This window comes from Schistocerca gregaria, chromosome 1, assembly GCF_023897955.1.
Source record: "Schistocerca gregaria isolate iqSchGreg1 chromosome 1, iqSchGreg1.2, whole genome shotgun sequence".
NCBI lineage: Eukaryota > Metazoa > Arthropoda > Insecta > Orthoptera > Acrididae > Schistocerca > Schistocerca gregaria.
In genome coordinates, this window is record NC_064920.1 from 637,305,812 (window position 1) to 637,325,055 (window position 19,244).

The following is a 19,244-nucleotide window of genomic DNA, read 5'->3' on the forward strand; positions in this document are numbered from 1 at the left end:
ACCACAGGGTGCAGTCTTCTTTTCGAGATCCATTCAGTACTGGGATAAAAAGAAACCCTAACATTTGATGCAACACTAAATGTCCTCTGCCATGCACTTCGCTGTAGTTTGCAGGTTATGCATTTACGAGGGTTGGAGCTTTAGTAGTGGCAACTATTTATTTACAACTCGTACAAAATAGATAAATATTTCAAAGTTTTACTGACCTTTCTAAGTAGTTACCAGCATTGTGTATAAACCGTTACCAGCGATGTGGAAGTCGTAGGATACTCTTAGCAGTGGCAGTTGTGTTGACAGGCGCGGTCTACTGGCCGACGAATCTGTAGCAGTTCTGAAGCGAATCCCATGAAGAGATTCCTTCAGTTTAGAAATCGAGTTGAACTTAAGAGGGCTTAAGTCAGGGGAGTGCAGTAGGTAGTATAGCACTTAGCAGCCTCATCAGTCAAACAAATCAGTAACAGCTTTCACTGTACATGCTTGAGCACTGTCCTGCAAAATGATGGTCAGGTCCTGCAGAAAGTGTCGTCACTTCTGTCTCGAAGCTGGTCGTAGGTTGTGTTCACAAAATGTACAGCATAGAGACAGAAGTGATGACACTTTCTGCAGGACCTGACCATCATTCTGCAGGAGAATGCTCAAGCACGTACAGTTTGTCTGACTGATGGAGCTACTAAGTGCTATGTTACCTACTGCACTCCCCTGACTTAAACTCTTGTGAGTTCAACTCGATTTCTAAACTGAAGGAAATACTTCACGGCATTCGCTTCAGAACTGCTACAAATTCGTCGGGCAATAGACCGCGCAGCTCTAACTGTCAACAAAAGAGGCACTGCTAAGAGTATCCTACGACTTCCACATCGCTGGCAACGGGTTGTACACAATGCTGGTGTCTACTTTCAAGGTCAGTAAAACTTTGTATCTATTTTTTACGAACTGTAAATAAATAGTTGCCACTATTAAAGTTCCAACCCTCGTTGATACAGAATTCTTTCAGCGAGAGATCAAGTACACTGATGAGCCAAAACAATATGACTACTTGCTCAATAGCTTGTTTGTTCGTCGTTGGAAAAAAATCCGTCACTGATTCTACGCATCAGGGATCCGACAGTTTGTTGGTAGGTTTGTTGAGATATGTGGTATTACGTGTATACACATAGGTCATCTAATTCACGTAATTAACGGGGTGCTAATTTGTGTACGCAGCGAAGACGTCCGATAGCAATCCAAATGGCTCCCACAGGATTTACAACAGACGAATTTCGTCACCGAGACATCAGTGTGAGATAAGGCTCCTCAAACCTTTGTAACACGGTTCTGTTTCCGAGACATGGACAATTATACTGTTGAAAGAGGACATCGTCGTCAGGGAAGACAACAAGGATGAAGGGATGCAGTCGGTTCACAGCTGTCAGCGTGTCTTCGACTACTACCACAAGCAAGCGCAGGATAATAGCATTATACTGCTCGTACCAGCCTGCATCTGTGGTACGCTCCACGTTTCGAGCCGCCGTTCTACTCGATGACGGCGTTTGCGGAGACGATGTGATTCAAGCGAAAAGCCGACCCATATGCATTCATCTACGGTCGAATCCCGATGGTGGCGTGCCCACTGCAATCGTAACTGACGATGTCGTTGTGTCAGTATGTGAACACGTAGGGGTGGTCAGCTGCGGAGCTGCATGTCCAACAATGTACGATGAATAGTGTGCTTCGAAGCACTTGTACCCGCACCGCATTCTGCTCTTTCGGCGAGTTGCCACAGATCAAGCCTCTGAACCACACATTCTGTGACAAGTCGTGGACGTCCAACCGTTTAGCACCTAGTGGTAGTTTCACTGTCCTTCTACTTCTTTCCGTAGACGCTCACGATAGTAACACGTGAACATTCGGTCAACTTCGCCGTTTTTTAAATACTCGTTCACAGTCTCTGCGTAATAATAATCTGCGCTTTGTCATAATCGCTTATCTCAATAGATTTCCCCATTTGCAGCCCATATTTTCGCTAGAGTGACCCCATATCCGTGTCTTCTCAGCCTACGTTCTTTTGTTAGCGCGTCATGTTCCCGCAACGTCACCAGAAGTCATCCATCGCCGCTGTAGTCATAATGCTATGGGTTATGAGAGTACATTTCTGTAATTATAGTCATCTGTATATTGTCACGTAGATAAGTTTTTGGTATGAAATTCATTCAGTCATTTGTGTCGTAATTTTCCCAAAGATAGTGCATATTTCAGCTTGTCCGGCATCTCTGATGTAAGAGTGAGAATTTCGCAGTGCTGCATTGCCTTATAAAGAACGTGACGTGATCACAGAGTCGACTGTTACACACTATCACTGACTACTATGTTTTGAAACTTAACACGATTGTTCCGGTGAAAAAAAAGGGTATAACTCTTTTTGCTTCCTTCTTAATGGCAGTAAACTCATTTGTATCTTGAGCCGACGCATGCCATTTATCAAACACACTCGAGTACCAAGAAGAAACCTGATTCATCGCACCCGCTGCGTATAGTATAGCGAAGCGCCGCAGTGTATGTACGTCAGCTACACAGCTTGACACACTGCTACTTCTGTCTCAAAGCAGTAATGAAGCTGCCTTTGTGCGAAAATTTCTGACTTATCGTTCAATTACGTATGAACACCGCCTTCAAGGATAGCGCCTTTAGAGTCCAACCATTGCATTTCGGTCGTAGTTACATAGCATGACAACTGCTATATTTCTTGAAGCAAGGAATATATAAACGAGCAGTGTACAAAGCGTACTCAGTTGTATGATTTTTTGCCGAAAACTGACATTTTGAGACCGTGGCTGTAAATAAAATAGAAGCTAATTCTTACTGAGAAGAAAACAGTAACCAGCCACATTCTATAATGCTATTTAATCGAATTAATAGCACCATTGCCAGTTCCGAACCGACAGTTTCATCAGCAGACGATTGTTCACGTTAAGGCGCAAACAGCAACACATTTGTATTCTAACGCGAACAGCCGTCTGATGACGAACCTGTCTGTTCGGAACCGGTAACGGTGCAATTTATGCGAGTAAATAGCGTTATAAAAAGTGGCTGGTTGTTGTTTTCTTCTCAGCAAGAAACAGCCTACATTACCCAGACGTATAAACACATTTTACCCTTGGCTACAGTGTTGCCGAATAACTTTTTAGAATTTCATTTTTACTATTGATGTCACAATAAAAGTGATTCCATATAGGCCACGGTAACACTCTTTCGTTGCTCGGTGATCATCATGTCGATCGAAACTAGTGGCAGAAAAAGGTCTGTTTTAGCAACAGCTCTCGGTGTTACTTAAAAATTACTTTCCTTAAGCGTGTTTTTCAATTAACCTAAGTTCATTAGACAGAATTGTAAATACTTATTTAAAGACGACTTTACCGATGCTTGCGTTCGGTGACGGCACTAAACAAGCTTTGTCAGAAGAATTAAGCAACACACAAAAGTCATTTCTATTCGAATCAGACATGTTACCGAATATAGAAGGAAGTGTGATGTTACACTTGTGAAGACGTGACCGAATTTTGTTAGATATATCCAAGAAGATACTTTACAAAAATTCTCAAACTGTACTAGAAATAGAACGTGTACTAATTTTGTGATGTTCAACACAAAAAGAAAGCCACAAATCTACTTTCAGAATTTTTATCGCACCAGACGTAGGATTCAGCAATTTAGCGATATCTTTCTATAGTTTTTGACGCTCCTCTAACTGATTATGGGTCTTGTTCACTACAAAAGGTTTGAATGTCCGCTACTGATTCATATTAAATGTTGATGGCTTCATAGTATGATGAATAAAGCACGACTCCGATCTACGGGCCTCGATACTCTAAACAGGAAAGGAGTAAAATGTTATTTAAATCATTAGTTGCTATACCCATTCTCCAGTCCTTATTTAGGTCACTAAAAATACCATATTCGGATCCGCTAGGCATTGATAGCGTCATCCGCTGCAGATCCATGATCATGTTGTGATACATCTGCATTATATCTCACCGAGCGAGGTGGCGCAGTGGTTAGACACTGGACTCGCATAAGGGAGGACGACGGTTCAATCCCGCCTCCGGCCATCCTGATTTAGGTTTTCCGTGATTTCCCTAAATCACTCCAGGCAAATACCGGGATGGTTCCTCTGAAAGGGCACCGCCGACTTCCTTCCCCATCCTTCCCTAATCCGATGAGACCGATGACCACGCTGTCTGGTCTCCTTCCTCAAACAACCAACCAACCGACCATTATATCTCAAATGTTACGGGATGTCGATATCACATTCCTGAAGCTTATTCTTTCGCAATACCAAAGTATGCAGAAGGGGTTCGTCGTGACGTAAGGTGCACACTTTAGCAAAAATTATAGTGTATGCTACACTTAACGATTTACATTTGACATTTTTCACTGCGTCCGGATTTAAAGATATAGAGATGAGCAAGGACGTCATCTAAGGGTGGACGCAGTGGGGCAGACAGTGTGTGAACTTTTTCCCGCAGTAATTCAAGACACGCAGGACGAAGACTTGTTACCTTGACTAACTGGGATAAATGACTTCACAGTCAAAGAAATTACTAGCGAGATAATATATCTTCAGTGATTATACGGGATGTATCTTAAACAATCATCTGACATGGCACATTTGTACTTCTGAAACTAATAAATATATACAATCTGCTTTTTTATGAACTGGAAGCTCAAGAGGTTTTTTTCATACCTTTTCAAAGGTGTTCAATATAGCCCCCTTGTGATGCACGGCATATGTCAATGCGGTATTCAAGTTATTCCGAGAATGCAGCGAGCATGTCTTGAGTTACAGCTTCCGCAGCTGCTGTTATGCGGTATCTCAGTACATTCATTGTCGTTGGTAACGGAGGCACGTAAACAGTCTTTTCTTTTCTAAACCTCCTCAAGAAGTAATCACGTACAGTCAGGTCCGGTGACCTTGGGGGCCAGTAGTGTAAGGTGGAATCATCTGGTGCAGTCGGACAGATCCATCATTCAGTAATCCTTTGATTTAAAAATTCCCGCAGTTCCAGATGCCAGTGTGGCGGTGACCCGTTCTCTTGGTAAAGGAAGTCGTTTGAATCAGTCTCCAATTGTGAGTAAAGAAAGTTCTCAAGCATATCGAGATATGTGCTTCCTGTAACAGTGGCGGATGAATTCGATATTGTCTCGAACACTAGGGGACGGACCGGCGATTTGCCTTTACACGAACAACCTGTTTCTCGGAATTGTTCATGTCGTCTTCTATTGTTCTGTGCTGTAGGAGGATCCACACCATACCTAGTACGAAAGTCACGCTGAACAGTTATTACTGACCAGCACTGCGCAAAACGTAGAACACAAAACGCTTTCTGTTGTCCCGGCACTAGTTTTACTGCAACTGAAGTGGGCGCAAATTGCTGCTACCTAGAGGGAACCACGTACAACTCGAAAGTTTACTCTTTTCAACACTATGTTGTTCACCCACATATCTCAAGTAACATAATACTATGATTTTTTTAATCGGATGTTTCTTTTTGATACACCCCATAATTGGCAATGGAACTCATTTGATTGATCGCTCCTAGAGTACCGCGACTTTGAAACTGAAGCTACACCGAGAATAAATCGAATAAAGATGTGAACATTTTGATACGCTTAGAACATTTTGTTCGGCTCTTCACTCTGCGCTGCGCTGAATACTTCATTAGAGAGGTTAAAACGCCGCTGATGAGGCGGTGCCAAGTGCAAATGAATGGTACTGCCGAGTGACCTCAATAGGCTAATCAAACGCAGGTAACGGCTACAGCCAAAACACCCCTCATACTGCTGCTGGTAGCAACGCACACGGGTGAGGCGAGCGACAGATTGGCGGCGCTGTTGACAGTTTGCTTCAGCGTACCTGTCTCTCCCAAAGGTTTGAGCACGAAGTTGTGTCTGCAGTGTACCATAGGCTAAAATGAAAAACCTCGGACGAGGTGTGCTGGGATGCATGAAATCTCAGTTAACTGCAGAGACTCGTACGACGCGTGTTAAATAATAATAATAATAATAATAGTAGTAGTAGTAGTAGTAGGACCCATGTCATAATAAACCTACCATAGCTGTGAATTAAATTAACCAGTTTAGTTCCGTAAGTATCAATAGTGTCTGCGTTTCTTTCGTTTTGATGTATGGGGCGACTGATTAAGAGATCCATTAAGTAATTATACCTCTGCTGGCGCCTGAGTTTCATTTGTCGCAGTAACGTGAACAGAACATCTTAAAGCGATCTGTTTAGTTATTAGCGTCCATACTGACATCAAAACAAACGCCACTGTGAGCACTCAGCCTAAATTTAAAAAAAAAATTAGTTATGTTTAATCAAAAGTAAATTTATAAAATAATTATTCAGCTTCAATCAGTTCCAGAACCATACTGCTATCATCAGTTGCTTGACAGTTACATGTATATTAATTTTTACTCAGAGTCCTTTGGAGTGCGATAAGGTTGACTAGTTGGGTGTGCCAGTGAGGTTATGCACCGAAATTTGCCCCTGTGCAGAAGGACTTAATTATTTTAATGTGCACCGTTAAGTGCATTGAATATCTAAATAATGGCAGTGATGATTTTAGTTACATTTTTGACGAATATATCCTGGTCTGACACACAATATTAGGACAAACACTTCATCATCGCTTTACCGTTGTTCACATTTTAAAGATTCTCCTGTGCTAAGATAAAACTCTTTTCAGTTGGTAAAATACCACTTATGCGAAGAATACAAACATTTTTGCATAATAGTATTTATAGCATGGCACATGTCATACAGTATTACTAAATTAAGTTAGTCTCTGAAATATTAATGAAACAAGCATTCCGCCGGCAGGAGTGGCCGTGCGGTTCTAGGTGCTACAGTCTGGAGCCAAGCGACCGCTACGGTCGCAGGTTGAATCCTGCCTCGGGCATGGACATGTGTGATGTCCTTAGGTTAGTAAGGTTTAATTAATTCTAAGTTCTAGGCGACTGATGACCTCAGAACTTAAGTAGCATAGTGCTCAGAGCCATTTGAAACAAGCATTCCACATTGGATTTCTTTTTCTTTTCCAACCTGTCATTTAACAGATTGTTACTATCTACTGAGCCATGGATGAAAATGTCTAAAACTTCATATAAACCCATTTGTTCATTTTACGTAATACATGGAGACCATTCGCAATATCATGGAATGGGTAGCCATTGTTCTTAACAGGGACGGCTGTAGCAGATTTCGTGTAACTATTTGTTTGATAGGCTTCTATGTGTTAACTGTACCTACCACACAAAAAAGCCTGTTTTCAGGGTATTTACTGTGTTAGAGCGTTTTATCTCAGCAGTTATCTTTGGACCGTAAATAACTGTAGTTGAAAGTTGGAAGTGATGGTGCTGTTTCATTCTTGTGATCTGTTTGTCAGACAAGAATATATTCACCAAAAGTAATCTGAGGTGTGAGGTTGATCTGTTATTCTGTTATTCTGCGCAACGGATTAATCTGAGATGTACCCTTTACCCTGTGGCTCCTGCAAGATGCAATTTCCACCGCCACACTACTACAGAAGTCAGACAGATGCTCCTAACGTTCTAAAGAGAAATGCCTGAAAAACTTTCAGCAATAAATATCTTCTGGAGTCGTCCGCTGTAAGGTGGGATACTTGGGTACTGGAGTAGTGCTAGTTAGAGTAAGAAAAACATTAAATTAACGAAAGTTATAATTTATTTTGCAAAAATTCTGAGAAATCACAATGGCACTTTTAGTTATGAATTGAACAAGATATATCCTGGTTCTTTTTGGAATGTGAAGTTATCTCTCAAGCATAGAATTCGCTAATGAAATTTTTATACAAAGTTTAAGATGGTTGTTGACTTGGCAGAATGGCTGACAGGCGCGCCTACACAACTTGAATAATTATCCTTTAGAATGTTGCTAGGTACGGTCGAGGCTGTCGCGTGTGAAATGCGATGAAGTGTACTGTTGTGGAGGAAATATGGGGCTCGCAAAAGCTGTCGCAAACAATACCGTAAGCAGCGATGACTGCTGTCTGCGCCGCTCGCTGCTGACAAATAAGATAACTCTCGTTCTATTTGGATTGACCTTCGCCAATCAAACTCTCCCTATGCCTTGATGAAGACAAGGATTCCTATTCGCCCCTAGTCGAACTATTGGCATGGTACAGCGGTCAGATAACCAGTCCACTTTGATGCCACTCAAAATTCGCTCGCAGGCGTTTAACTATAACTCCGTCCATTCACACCACACAATAAGTGTGTCAGCCAACACAGTGAACAACGCTTAACCGCAAGGACTCAATATAGAGTAGCACTTCGATTCGCTCTCGACAGAGGTGCTCTCCCAGTGAAGTACTGAGAAGAGACTTGTTCCTCGCTCCAAGAGCGACAACAGAACGGCGCCTCTCCACGCCAGACGTGAAGGGGTATATCTTTCGGTCTCTTCCATTATTCCTTCAGCTCAAGGGGTCAGAAATATCGTCCGCCAATCAGCATAGCTCTTCTAAAACGAGAGAATGACGTTTCGTTTAAGGCGACCTGAAGCATTGGCGTTTGGCGTTTGCTGTCTCCCTGTGAAACTCTCTGAAATTGCGTGCTATGTGTAAAGAATGCATAGGCTGGCCGCTCCCACACAATGTAGCGGAATTTGCTTTTAAGCCGAACACGGGGTTGTTGCCCCCTTTGACTCGGACCGAAGCTGTCCGCTATACGGGCGGTCACCGGCTGACATAGGTTGGGTCGTCCTCCGAAGGGACCAGCGTCCCGTTGTGCGGTTTCTTTCTCGAACTAAAAGGTTCTGCGACCGTCATGTCTGGAATGTATGTGTGTACACCAGCCTCGAGTATTTCAACCACGGTGCGCTTGCTTGTTAATTGCATATCGTTTACATTAATTCATACAACACAGATTTTATCTCATCGAGTTTGGGTTCGAATGAAGCGTCTTGAGGTGCGGAATATGATTGTGAGGGCGGAGACCACGACGTCTTACAGTACAGTAAAGGCATCACTGAGGTTATTTAAACAAACAACACACTTAATTTAGCAGACTAAAAGAACTGAATCCTTCTAGATGGCGAAATATTTCGGTGTTATACCCACCTATTATAGGCGTTATCACACTCCAAATGAATCTATAAGTAATGATTGATGTACATGTAATTATAAAGGATCAGATGATGGCAGCTGGATGAACTGTGTTCCTCAATGGCATCTGTGTTGTTTATCCGAACTTAGCCTGGGGTGGGTCACAGATTTTCAGGCTTGTACCTCACTGCGACCAGACATAGTGCCCCGTTTCTGCTGAGTGCGGCTTCTTACGGACAGCCGTTAAGCAGGAACTCTACCAACTCTACTAGGCTGGCGTGATTGGACTAGTTAAGACAAGCGCTTCGGCCCCGCCCCTGGTAGTCACCAAGAAACCTAATGGCTCCTTCCGGCTATGCAGAACTTTTAAAACAGCAGGCACAAGTAGAAAGCCTATACCACACCCAGAAAACCTCCCAACAAAAGCTTGAGAAGAAGGAGAACATTTTTCTAATATACATCTTTCCGACGTATATTTCTGTATACTGCTGGATGAGGAGTCGCAAAACATCGAGGTTGTCGCCACTTCGTTCATGTTATGTAAATACAAGTGCTTGGCTTTTGCGATCTCTTCCGCTCCTACAATCATCCTGAGGTACATGAACTGTTAACGATGTGTGCACCCGCTTGCAATAGTGCAAGTTGCACTAACTATCTAGACGACCTAACTGTTGTGGGTGCAACGCGAGAGGAACGCTTGCGAACCTTTTCATTTTATTTACTAAATTTCGTGACGCGGCGCTAAAGTGCAGCTTAGATAAATGCCAATTTTCCTAAGAGCAAGTGGAACACCTTGTGCGCTGGCTAAACAACGAAGGGATCCAAGCAACTGATTGACTTTCTATCCCGACCCCGAAAGTTACAGGGGATGTAAAGTTTTTTTTGGGGAAAAGTCAGTAGTCAATTGTTGTTCAAAGTTCCTCTCACAAGCAGCACATATCATGCAACAACTGAACCAGTTGAAGAAAAGTGTTCAGTACAGGCAGACGGCAGCCCGTGAGAGAGCCTCCACACAGTTGAGGCGTATATTGCGCTCAATACTGCCTGATACCATTTTCACGTGCACTTGTTCTGGTTGTGGATGCCTCTCCATAGGGCCTCAGTGCAGTGTTAGCACATAGGAACGATGAGGGTACGGGACAACTTATGGCCTGAGCGACCAAGCTTCTCCATTGGAGAAAACTGTGAATGCTCCTCCATCTCCTGGACCTACAGCCCCGTGAATCCCGAATCCAGCATTCAGGGCGATACACAGTGGGCAATGCAGTGCGAGTATGCCCTTCCGTCGTAAAGGACATGTAGACACCTGCAACAATGATTAACACCCATGAACAGCACAGTGCATCAGATGACACATCAAAGGGTCTGAAATGCCGCCAGACATACCAACTCTGTCCCCGCCTACAACCAGTGGCCCACCTTAGCTTAGAAAGCCCGCCAGTCCTGACGGTTGGAATCAATTAGAAGCGCTAGTCGAACACGATTTTTGCGCTATATCTGCACGTGGCTGCTCGGATTTCTATTCGAACAGAGAAATAAATTCGAAGTGCTTGCCACGTAGAAATATAAAGAAATGGTTGTTAACAGCATTAGACTGACACACACGAGACCTTTTTTATTTGTATTTTGCACGAAAATAATGCAGTATCCGCCGTGTTAGCGACTTACGTCTTTTTTTACATCGTAAAGTTATATCTATGGTCAAAGTTATATTTTACTTACAGGTTCTGAAAGCAACTGTATGAATAAAAAACTGTAATTGCTTGGTATGAATGTGCTGACTACTTGTATGGTTATTTAATGAACGCAGTAGTCACTGGTTAATTAAACTACATCGATAATTACAAAAATAGTACAGTACGTATTATATAAAAGAATTAATATTACATATTTTACTCACTGTTGTAGTGACATTTAGAAAGAACAAAAGGCAGAACAACTGACTAACTTGGTACAGAATATGTTGTTATATGCATTGGATGGGCTCATATTGGATTTGTTTTGTCACAACTGTACTTTGTGTGTGGCTGATAGGAAAAATATGAAAATTTGTTAGAAAAAGTTCTGTTTACCCATTTAGGATATCTTTTGTGAATGCCCATTTGTGAGAATAAATTTCAGTTTCTTAAAGTAAGTTCACATTTTATCCTTTGTCAGCCAGATGGAGCATTTGTAAGTTGTTATCTATGACTCACTTGATGTTCATCCTTGCGAATTTATTTAAGGTTTTTGAAACGAAGAGCATCCGTGAGTTTCCAGAAATGTACGGGCGAGTTCTGACGATCACCAATCGTCTGTGGCCAGTTTCGTGCCGCTGCTAGTAAACCTGAAGGTTGGTTGATCCTTTGTTTATCCGAGTATTTCATTTTCGGTTCTCTGGTGAGCAGACCTCGACTTTAAACGTATGTAATACGATCGTTTGCTGACACAGTAGCTGTAGCTTACCAGCTACGTGAGGTATGAATTTCCGCCAAGGCCTTAGCCGTCGCAGTCCACCTCTCCTATCACTCGATGGCGTCCACAACATAGCCTCCACCACTGCCTCCATCCTCTCTATTACCGCGACGTTAACGCGACTTTGGGCGGAGTCGTTTTTTGCGTACTCGCATTGTGGCGTAAAGCTGCAGTGTCCTTCTCGCACAATATCGAGTACATGGTTGGTTTGTGGCCCGGGCGACACAGGCGGTCACTTGGGGCGCCAAACTCAGAGGGCTGACACAGGTGCAATGTGTACAATCCGTGTACAGGTTGTATGGCTATCGTAATTAACGGCAAAGACTCATACGGTTGGAAGTATACGATAACAGAAGTAAAAAAGTTCCAGTGAAAATAGGTCTGGAAACGAGCCGATTGCGAGGCGACTGCGAATGTTTGATTACAAGTCACCACTAACTGCAGTATCAACTCGTGTCCTCGATAGTACCAACGTAGTTCAGGTGTAAACTTTTCGAGTAAGTCATCATCTAATTGAGTTCAAATTTCGCCATTGGCCTACCTTACCAACATACATAATACTTAAGATGATACTCATTATTAAGTAGATCACACGTTTCGGTCGCTCTGGATCATCTTCAGATCTAAGCAGCTACGTTAGCAATCAGGCTTGTCTACTCAGAACCACAAATCGCAGTACTGACAGGTACTTTGATATGTGGTTCTGAGTAGACAAGACGGGCTGCTCACGCAACTGCTTAGTACTGAAAGGTACTCTGATATGTAGTTTTGAGTAGACAAGGCGGATTGCTGGCGCAAACACTTAGATCTGAAGATGATCTAGAGCTACCGAAATATATAACCTAATTAAAAATTTTCAACTGAGGTGGAACAATAAATGAGAATTGTCTTAAGTATCTACACAGTTGCCGAATCTCTCAAAACGATTATATCGACTGTAATGAAAATATAATTGTACTTCAGCACGTTACATGTTACAATGTACTCTACACGTGCACATGTTAACCGATGTGTTCATTTCTGTGCCACATTTTCCCCTGTAACTGAAACAACTTTTAATTATAAACTTAATAAGTTTCGTTATTAAACTAAAACAACGATAGAAATTTCATATTATCATTCTTTTCACTCAGTTTCACAGATAGTACGCTTTTCATTGGACTGGAGTAATACTATAGTTCCAGTACTTTTTGCTTTCAGTAAAAGCTTTCAAAGATCTTAGGAATTACCTTAAATGAAAATTTATTGTCTCTTCATTTAATATTTAGCACTGGAATAAGATACAGCAGTTTATTTCTTTATGCATTCCTGACATCGTCAGTCTGGGAGCTATGTGCAATGTATGGCTACCGAAGAAAACTTCACAAGCTAAAATCGCTAAGAAAGCACTTTATAGAAATGACTGATTTCGACAGAGCTACGCTCTCATCATAGGATGTTATACGTTAAAATTTTTTGCAAAAATTATAGATCATGAAATCCTATGATGACAGCACCCAATGAGATTGCTTTTAAGCGATCTTGGCTTGTGAAGTTCTGTTATAGAATGTCCATGTGGTACTTATTTTAAAATAAAACGGACCGTATTTCTTCGATCGCTAGATTTAGACTAATTTTTAAATGTCTTACGGAGGTCCCGTACACCCCCAGAACTGAGCAGTCAGCACGACTTACTGACATTTGGGGAACCCGGATTCGATCCGCAGTACTGTCAAGGATTTTTTTCGTTGGTGGAAGGATTGGAACAGGGTGACTAAGCCTTGTGATGACAACTGAGCATCTACTTGACCGACTAGCAGAATCACCAGGTCTGCTAACCTCCAACCGGGACAGCAGTGTGCTGATCCCACGCCCCTCCTTACGCCATTTCTGAGGACGACATGACGGTCGGTCGGGCCCAGTCGGATTTCCAAGATCTCACAAAAGGCAACTGATGTGTTGGAAATGGAGGGGAAGGGGCAATTGTTAGTCGCTTGTGTGAGAAAATTGAGCCGTTGCTAGCTGGCGCCAGTGATATTTTGTTCATGTATTGTTGAGATCGATTATGGTTGAGCTGAGCTATCTTTGCTTTTCGCTTGTCTTATCTTCCAGGCGGTTGAAGGGATTGGGTTGTAAGGTGTCAGGCAAATCCAACATCTTCCATGAAAATCCTGACGTGATAAGCAATTCCAGTAGTATGTCACATAGCTCCGAATAAATCGTGACATTAAATTAACCAAAGTAATACGAGTAACGAGTGAGAAAATGGAATACCACAGACTAACACAAGAATGCCTAAATGCATGTCGTACCTTCCCACCGTGAGACCGACGCAGTTCCGAGGGGAGAAACGAGAACAGAAGCCGAGAGCAGAACCGTGTTAAGCTAGAAGGCCCTACCATAAGGGACGGACTGGACACCCACGTCGCCAGCTAGCCACTAGGGCACACGACCCGCAGTTTTAGCGTGAGACTGTTTCGCGTCTCTGTTACATCAAGGACCACCCCCCAGCCCATGTTAAAAACTAAAGCCCTCCAGAAAAACAGTATACATCTTACGATAACACAAAAAGGGCCACTATCACCCGCAAGTTTTAGCGTGAGACTTTTTCGCGTCTCTGTTACGTCAAGGACCACCCCCCAGCCCATGTTAAAAGATAGAGCCCTCCAGAAGAACAGTACAGATCTCACGATAACGCTGAAAGGACCACACCAGCTGCAGGTTTTAGAGTGAGACTTTTTCGCGTCTCTGTTACGTTGCAAACTTTAAAAACATTGCCCCACCACGAAAAGTATAACGTTTCTCATTGGATAGACAGAATTTTTTTAGGCGGAGCTTAAGGTTAACATTGAGACCCTGATTGGTCAGATGAAAACACGGCCAGATAGTTTTTTTTTTAAACCAACTTCGGTAAATTGTAGTAAGGAGAAGTGGAGAGTTACTTCAGATACGGCGAGCTGGATGGCTGCTGCGCCGGCCGCCGCCCTCCCCTGACGAACACCGACAAGGTAATGAACACACGCGATGCCGCATAACAGCACATAAAGTTTCACTCAGAACTGCAGAAGTCTCATCTGTTACACCCCCTTTTTTGCGTAATACCAGTGTCGATCGTAAATTAAAGCTCATGGTGTTCACATTTGCCACTTGAAGTAAAAATCTGAAAAGCGATGATTTCTCTGTTATATAATCATTGAGAAGGCACATCAGCCACTGTAATTTACAAGTTAGATAAGTAATTAAAGATAATTGAAGGTCACTGTAGACCATTTTGATAGTTTTTCTCTTTTGTAAAACATAATTTAAACCTAGATTATAGATGTGATATGGCATAGGTCATCCTTCGATCCATTGTAGAACTTGGAAACCCATTCAGGGAATATTCGTTCACATTTTTGTTGAACGCAGTTGGTTTTTACCATCCTGTACTAAAACACTTCCTTTTATCAATAGTGCAATTTATAAACAATGTTTTGTGAGTAGAATAAAATGTCCAATGGTAAACTTAACTGCTTTTTCGACGTTATTTTACCAACTAACTAAAAATAGGAAAGCCTTGAACCCCTTCCACTAGATTTAGTTAGTATTAAGATTCTTTTACAGGGAGTGCAGTGGAGCTGACGCTGAGATCATTTAGTATTTGGTTATATCATCGCTAGTCTCACTGAACTCTTCTGAATTCTACATGTCATGTGTGGTCTGGCGTCTCCTTACCAGCAACAGGTCCCAGGTTCAAACTAGTCAATTCCCTAAAAAACACGCTCAGAGCGTCGTTGCCCGAAAGTGGTAGGGAGACACGATATAGAACAAACAGACACCACCATGAATGTTTAGAGGGTTGTTGGCCTTCGAAGGTTAACCCTCGAGATCTCGTGACATTCGCTAGGAGACGAATGTCAACGGCTGCCATGTTGTGGTGAGAAATTGGTAGGGCGTTTTCGCGACATGGGCAGCTTGGAGATACAAGTTCTGTGATTCGTTGGGATCAAAATTTAAAGTGAAGCGGTGAAACTGTGGAACCCGTTCCTTTATATTGTGTACGTGATATGAAGTAAGTGGTCGTAATTGTGTTTTGTTGACCGGCGCATTCAGAGGCATTTAAATTTTATTATTATGGTGAGACTTTCATAGTCGAACTTCAAGATGGTGTGGAAGAGTTCAGTTGGCCTAGTTAAATGGTGTCCGTTATTTGAAAGTTTTCTGAGAAGTTTTACTAATGCTCTGTGTTTCTTGTATCAAATGATTTTATGTTGACGTTTTCAAAGCCTGCACTCTATTAATACAGTTATTCATGGGTAAAATGCTTAAGGTCAAAGTTGCAAATTTGTCAGTAGTGTAATGTGTTCCTTTACACGCTTACCCATATATCGAGTCAGAGGGTCTGGTGAGTGTTTCTATGTTAGTTATTGGAATGTCTTTGTGATTCGTGCGAAAACCTTTGATTGCGCCATCGTCTTGGCGGGGAGTGAAATGTAACCTGAGGTCTAGGCCTGGCAGTGTTTAAGAACCTGTCCACTGCCTGGAGTTGTTCATATACCGCCTTCCAAAGTTTAGTATTTATCTTCCTTCCGCCAAGGTGGGTTAAGCTGGTAGATACATAAATATATATTGCATGTAACCTGTTCTTGTACGAGCCTGCTTCCTTAAATATTAGCGACTGGCAACTGCCTAACTTTAAATTGCATACCATCTGCTGAGTTCCTTGCGCAGCTCTTTCTAGCAGTCTTATTAACTCGTCTGAGCACGTGAACATTCATTTTTAAAGATCAGTGTTTCTGCTGTAGTTTTTCATGTAAGTGGTTCCATCATGTTATGTAATTGGATCTTATCTCGGCATTAGTGTTGCAGTGTCATTAAGCCACCCTTTATTGGTACCTGTTTTCATTATATGTATTTTGAGGGTAATTCTATATGTGAATTTGAATTTCTAAAGTTTGTAATTTTGTTTTCTTGATAAGGGAAAATAAAACGAGGGGCATTAGTGCCCGGCAACGTTAAGTTTGTAATTAACCTTTCAACAAGTGCTTCTTTAACGGATTGAAATAGTAAGTTTATAAGGGTATTTTAGTGAAGAATGTTAAGTGTGGCCATCTTAACGTAATAAATGGTTTTAAGGGGGGTAGGACGTCAAACGGGCCGACTTCGTACAGGAGAGGCACCACAGGAAGTTTTAATTTGCACTGTCTGAACTTTTACAAATAAATTCATAAAAATTTGCCAGCATGCCCAGAAAGGATTCAGAATTCACACTCATAGCAGTGGATGTTCAAGAACATGACAAAATAATTTTTTTTCCGTGTGAAATTTCATGATTTTTTTCACTTACTGTTGGCTGCATTTGTTGCTATAGGTACAGTTTTCTTCATAAGAGAGATTCTTCGATGAATTTTGCACAGATTACAAACCATACTAAATAGGTGTATTAAACTCTAAAATTTATTCAATCTATGAAAAAATGAATGTGCTGTTACATTTTAAACTTCGTGTTTAGAGAAAATTCGAATTTTGTAGTTAATTATCTCAATTTTTACCACAGTTTTAACAGATTTGGGAAATACTAGAGTTTCATACAACTGCAAGTGTGGTTTGTATGTTGTGCAAAATTCATCGAAGAATCTCTCTTACTTATGAAGAAAAGTGTATCTACAGCAACAAATGCAGCCAATAGCAAGTGAAAAAATGATGAAATTACACATGTAAAAAGAAATTGTTTTATTTGGTTTTTGAACTTCCACTCATATGAGTTGAATCCTGAATCCTTCCTGGTCATGCTAACAAAGTTTTATGAATTTATTTGTAAAAGTATAGACAGTGCAAATTAAAATGTCCTGTGGTGCCTCTCCTGCTCCATGTCGACCCGTTTCACGCCCTACCCCCCTTAAGGAGTTTGATGAAGTGGCTATGTGAAGTAATTGATAATTGCTATGCTTAAGTTTTCTATAAACGCCTGGCACAAAGTTTTTTATAGCCTTCTCTTACGGGACAGTTTATTTGAGTACCGAGTGAGTACATTGGGTTTCTAAGTGTATTCGCAAAGTTTATATAGTGGTTCGTCCACAATTTGTTATTGTCAAATTCCTTAAAAGGTGTAATGTCAATAAACAGTCTTAATTATAAACTGTTACTACCAAGCAAGATCCCATACCGCTTCCTCTTTTATGGCATCCAAGATATGGTGGGTAAGTGTGGTACGAAAAGGCACCCAGCTACCAAAAATGTTATGGAAGCGGCTGTAACTGAGCGACACAGGATTACGGAAGAGAGGTGTGCGTACTCACTGAGCGATGTGCGCGTGCGCATGTGCCTGGAGTAGACGAGCGGGTGCAGGATGGCCCAGTAGCGGTCGAGCGAGACGGCCACCAGGCTGAGGATGGAGGAGGTGCACAGCGCCAGCAGCAGCGACAGCGTCGACAGGCAGGCGCGCAGGTTGCGCGGCTGCCCCACCGCCGCCAGCAGCGCGCACGGCACGCCTGCAACACGGCCAGTCCCAGCGTCACGAGCCGAAACACGCACAGTCACACGTTTCACTTCTGCCATACCGACACTGGGTCTGCAGAAAACGAAAGGTCTTACCACTTCTATAGGCACAGACGTCACATCAGCAACACCAGCACTTGACCGTGACTAAGTAATTTACAACTAACATAAACACAAACAAAATATAGTCATCCATGAGGGTTATCCTGCTAATACCTTTACCACCACTTGTATCCTTGACAATGAGCTCACTTTGGCGAGGAAAAGATTGTATGTACAGCGATTTCTACGTTTCATGCCCTGGTCTAAATACGTCCAGACTTTTTCTCTCTGTTTAAGATGATCTACACATACATGCACACTCTGCAAGCCACCATACAGTGTATAGTTGGAGGTACCTTGAACCTCTACTAGTCATAACCTTTCTCCCTCTCCCAAATAGTTCTTGTTGTGGTCTTCAGCCCAGACACTGGTTTGATACAGCTCTCCATGCTGCTCTATCCTGTGCAAGCTTCTTCTCATCTCCCAGTGCTTACTGCAACTTACATTTTTCTGAAACTGTTTAGTGTGTTCATCCCTTGGTCTCCCTCTCATATTTTTACCCTCCACGCTGCCCTCCAATACTAAATTGGTGATCCCTTGATGGCTCAGAATATGCTCTACCAACCGATCCCTTCTTCTAGTCAAGATGCGCCACAAATTTCTCTTCTCTCCAATTCTATTCAATACCTCCGCATTAGTTATGTCATGCTCCCATCTAATCTTCAGCATTATTCTGTAGCACCACATTTTAAAAGCTTCTATTCTCTTCTTGTCCAAACTATTAATCGTCCACGTTTCACCTCCATACATGGTTACACTCCATACAAATACTTTCAGAAACGACTTCCTGACACTTAAATCCCCCCCCCCCCCCCCCCCTGAACCATGGACCTTGCCGTTGGTGGGGAGGCTTGCGTGCCTCAGCGATACAGATGGCCGTACCGTAGGTGCAACCACAACGGAGGGGTATCTGTTGAGAGGCCAGACAAACGTGTGGTTCCTGAAGAGGGGCAGCAGCCTTTTCAGTAGTTGCAGGGGCAACAGTCTGGATGATTGACTCATCTGGCCTTGCAACATTAACCAAAACGGCGTTGCTGTGCTGGTACTGCGAACGGCTGAAAGCAAGGGGAAACTACACCCGTAATTTTTCCCGAGGACATGCAGCTTTACTGTATGATTAAATGATGATGGCAT

The 19,244-nt window shown here is 42.4% G+C and overlaps 1 protein-coding gene across 1 annotated transcript in view; it reads right to left on the bottom strand.

Annotated features, from left to right (window-relative positions):
- Positions 1-18,068, bottom strand: part of LOC126365808 (rhodopsin) — a 499,049-nt gene extending 480,981 nt beyond the window's left edge. Inside the window, exon 1 of the mRNA XM_050008441.1 lies at positions 17,810-18,068. Coding sequence (XP_049864398.1) covers positions 17,810-18,068 — 259 coding nt within the window. The remainder of the gene's footprint in view (positions 1-17,809) is intronic.
- Between the last annotated feature and the right edge of the window lie 1,176 nt (positions 18,069-19,244).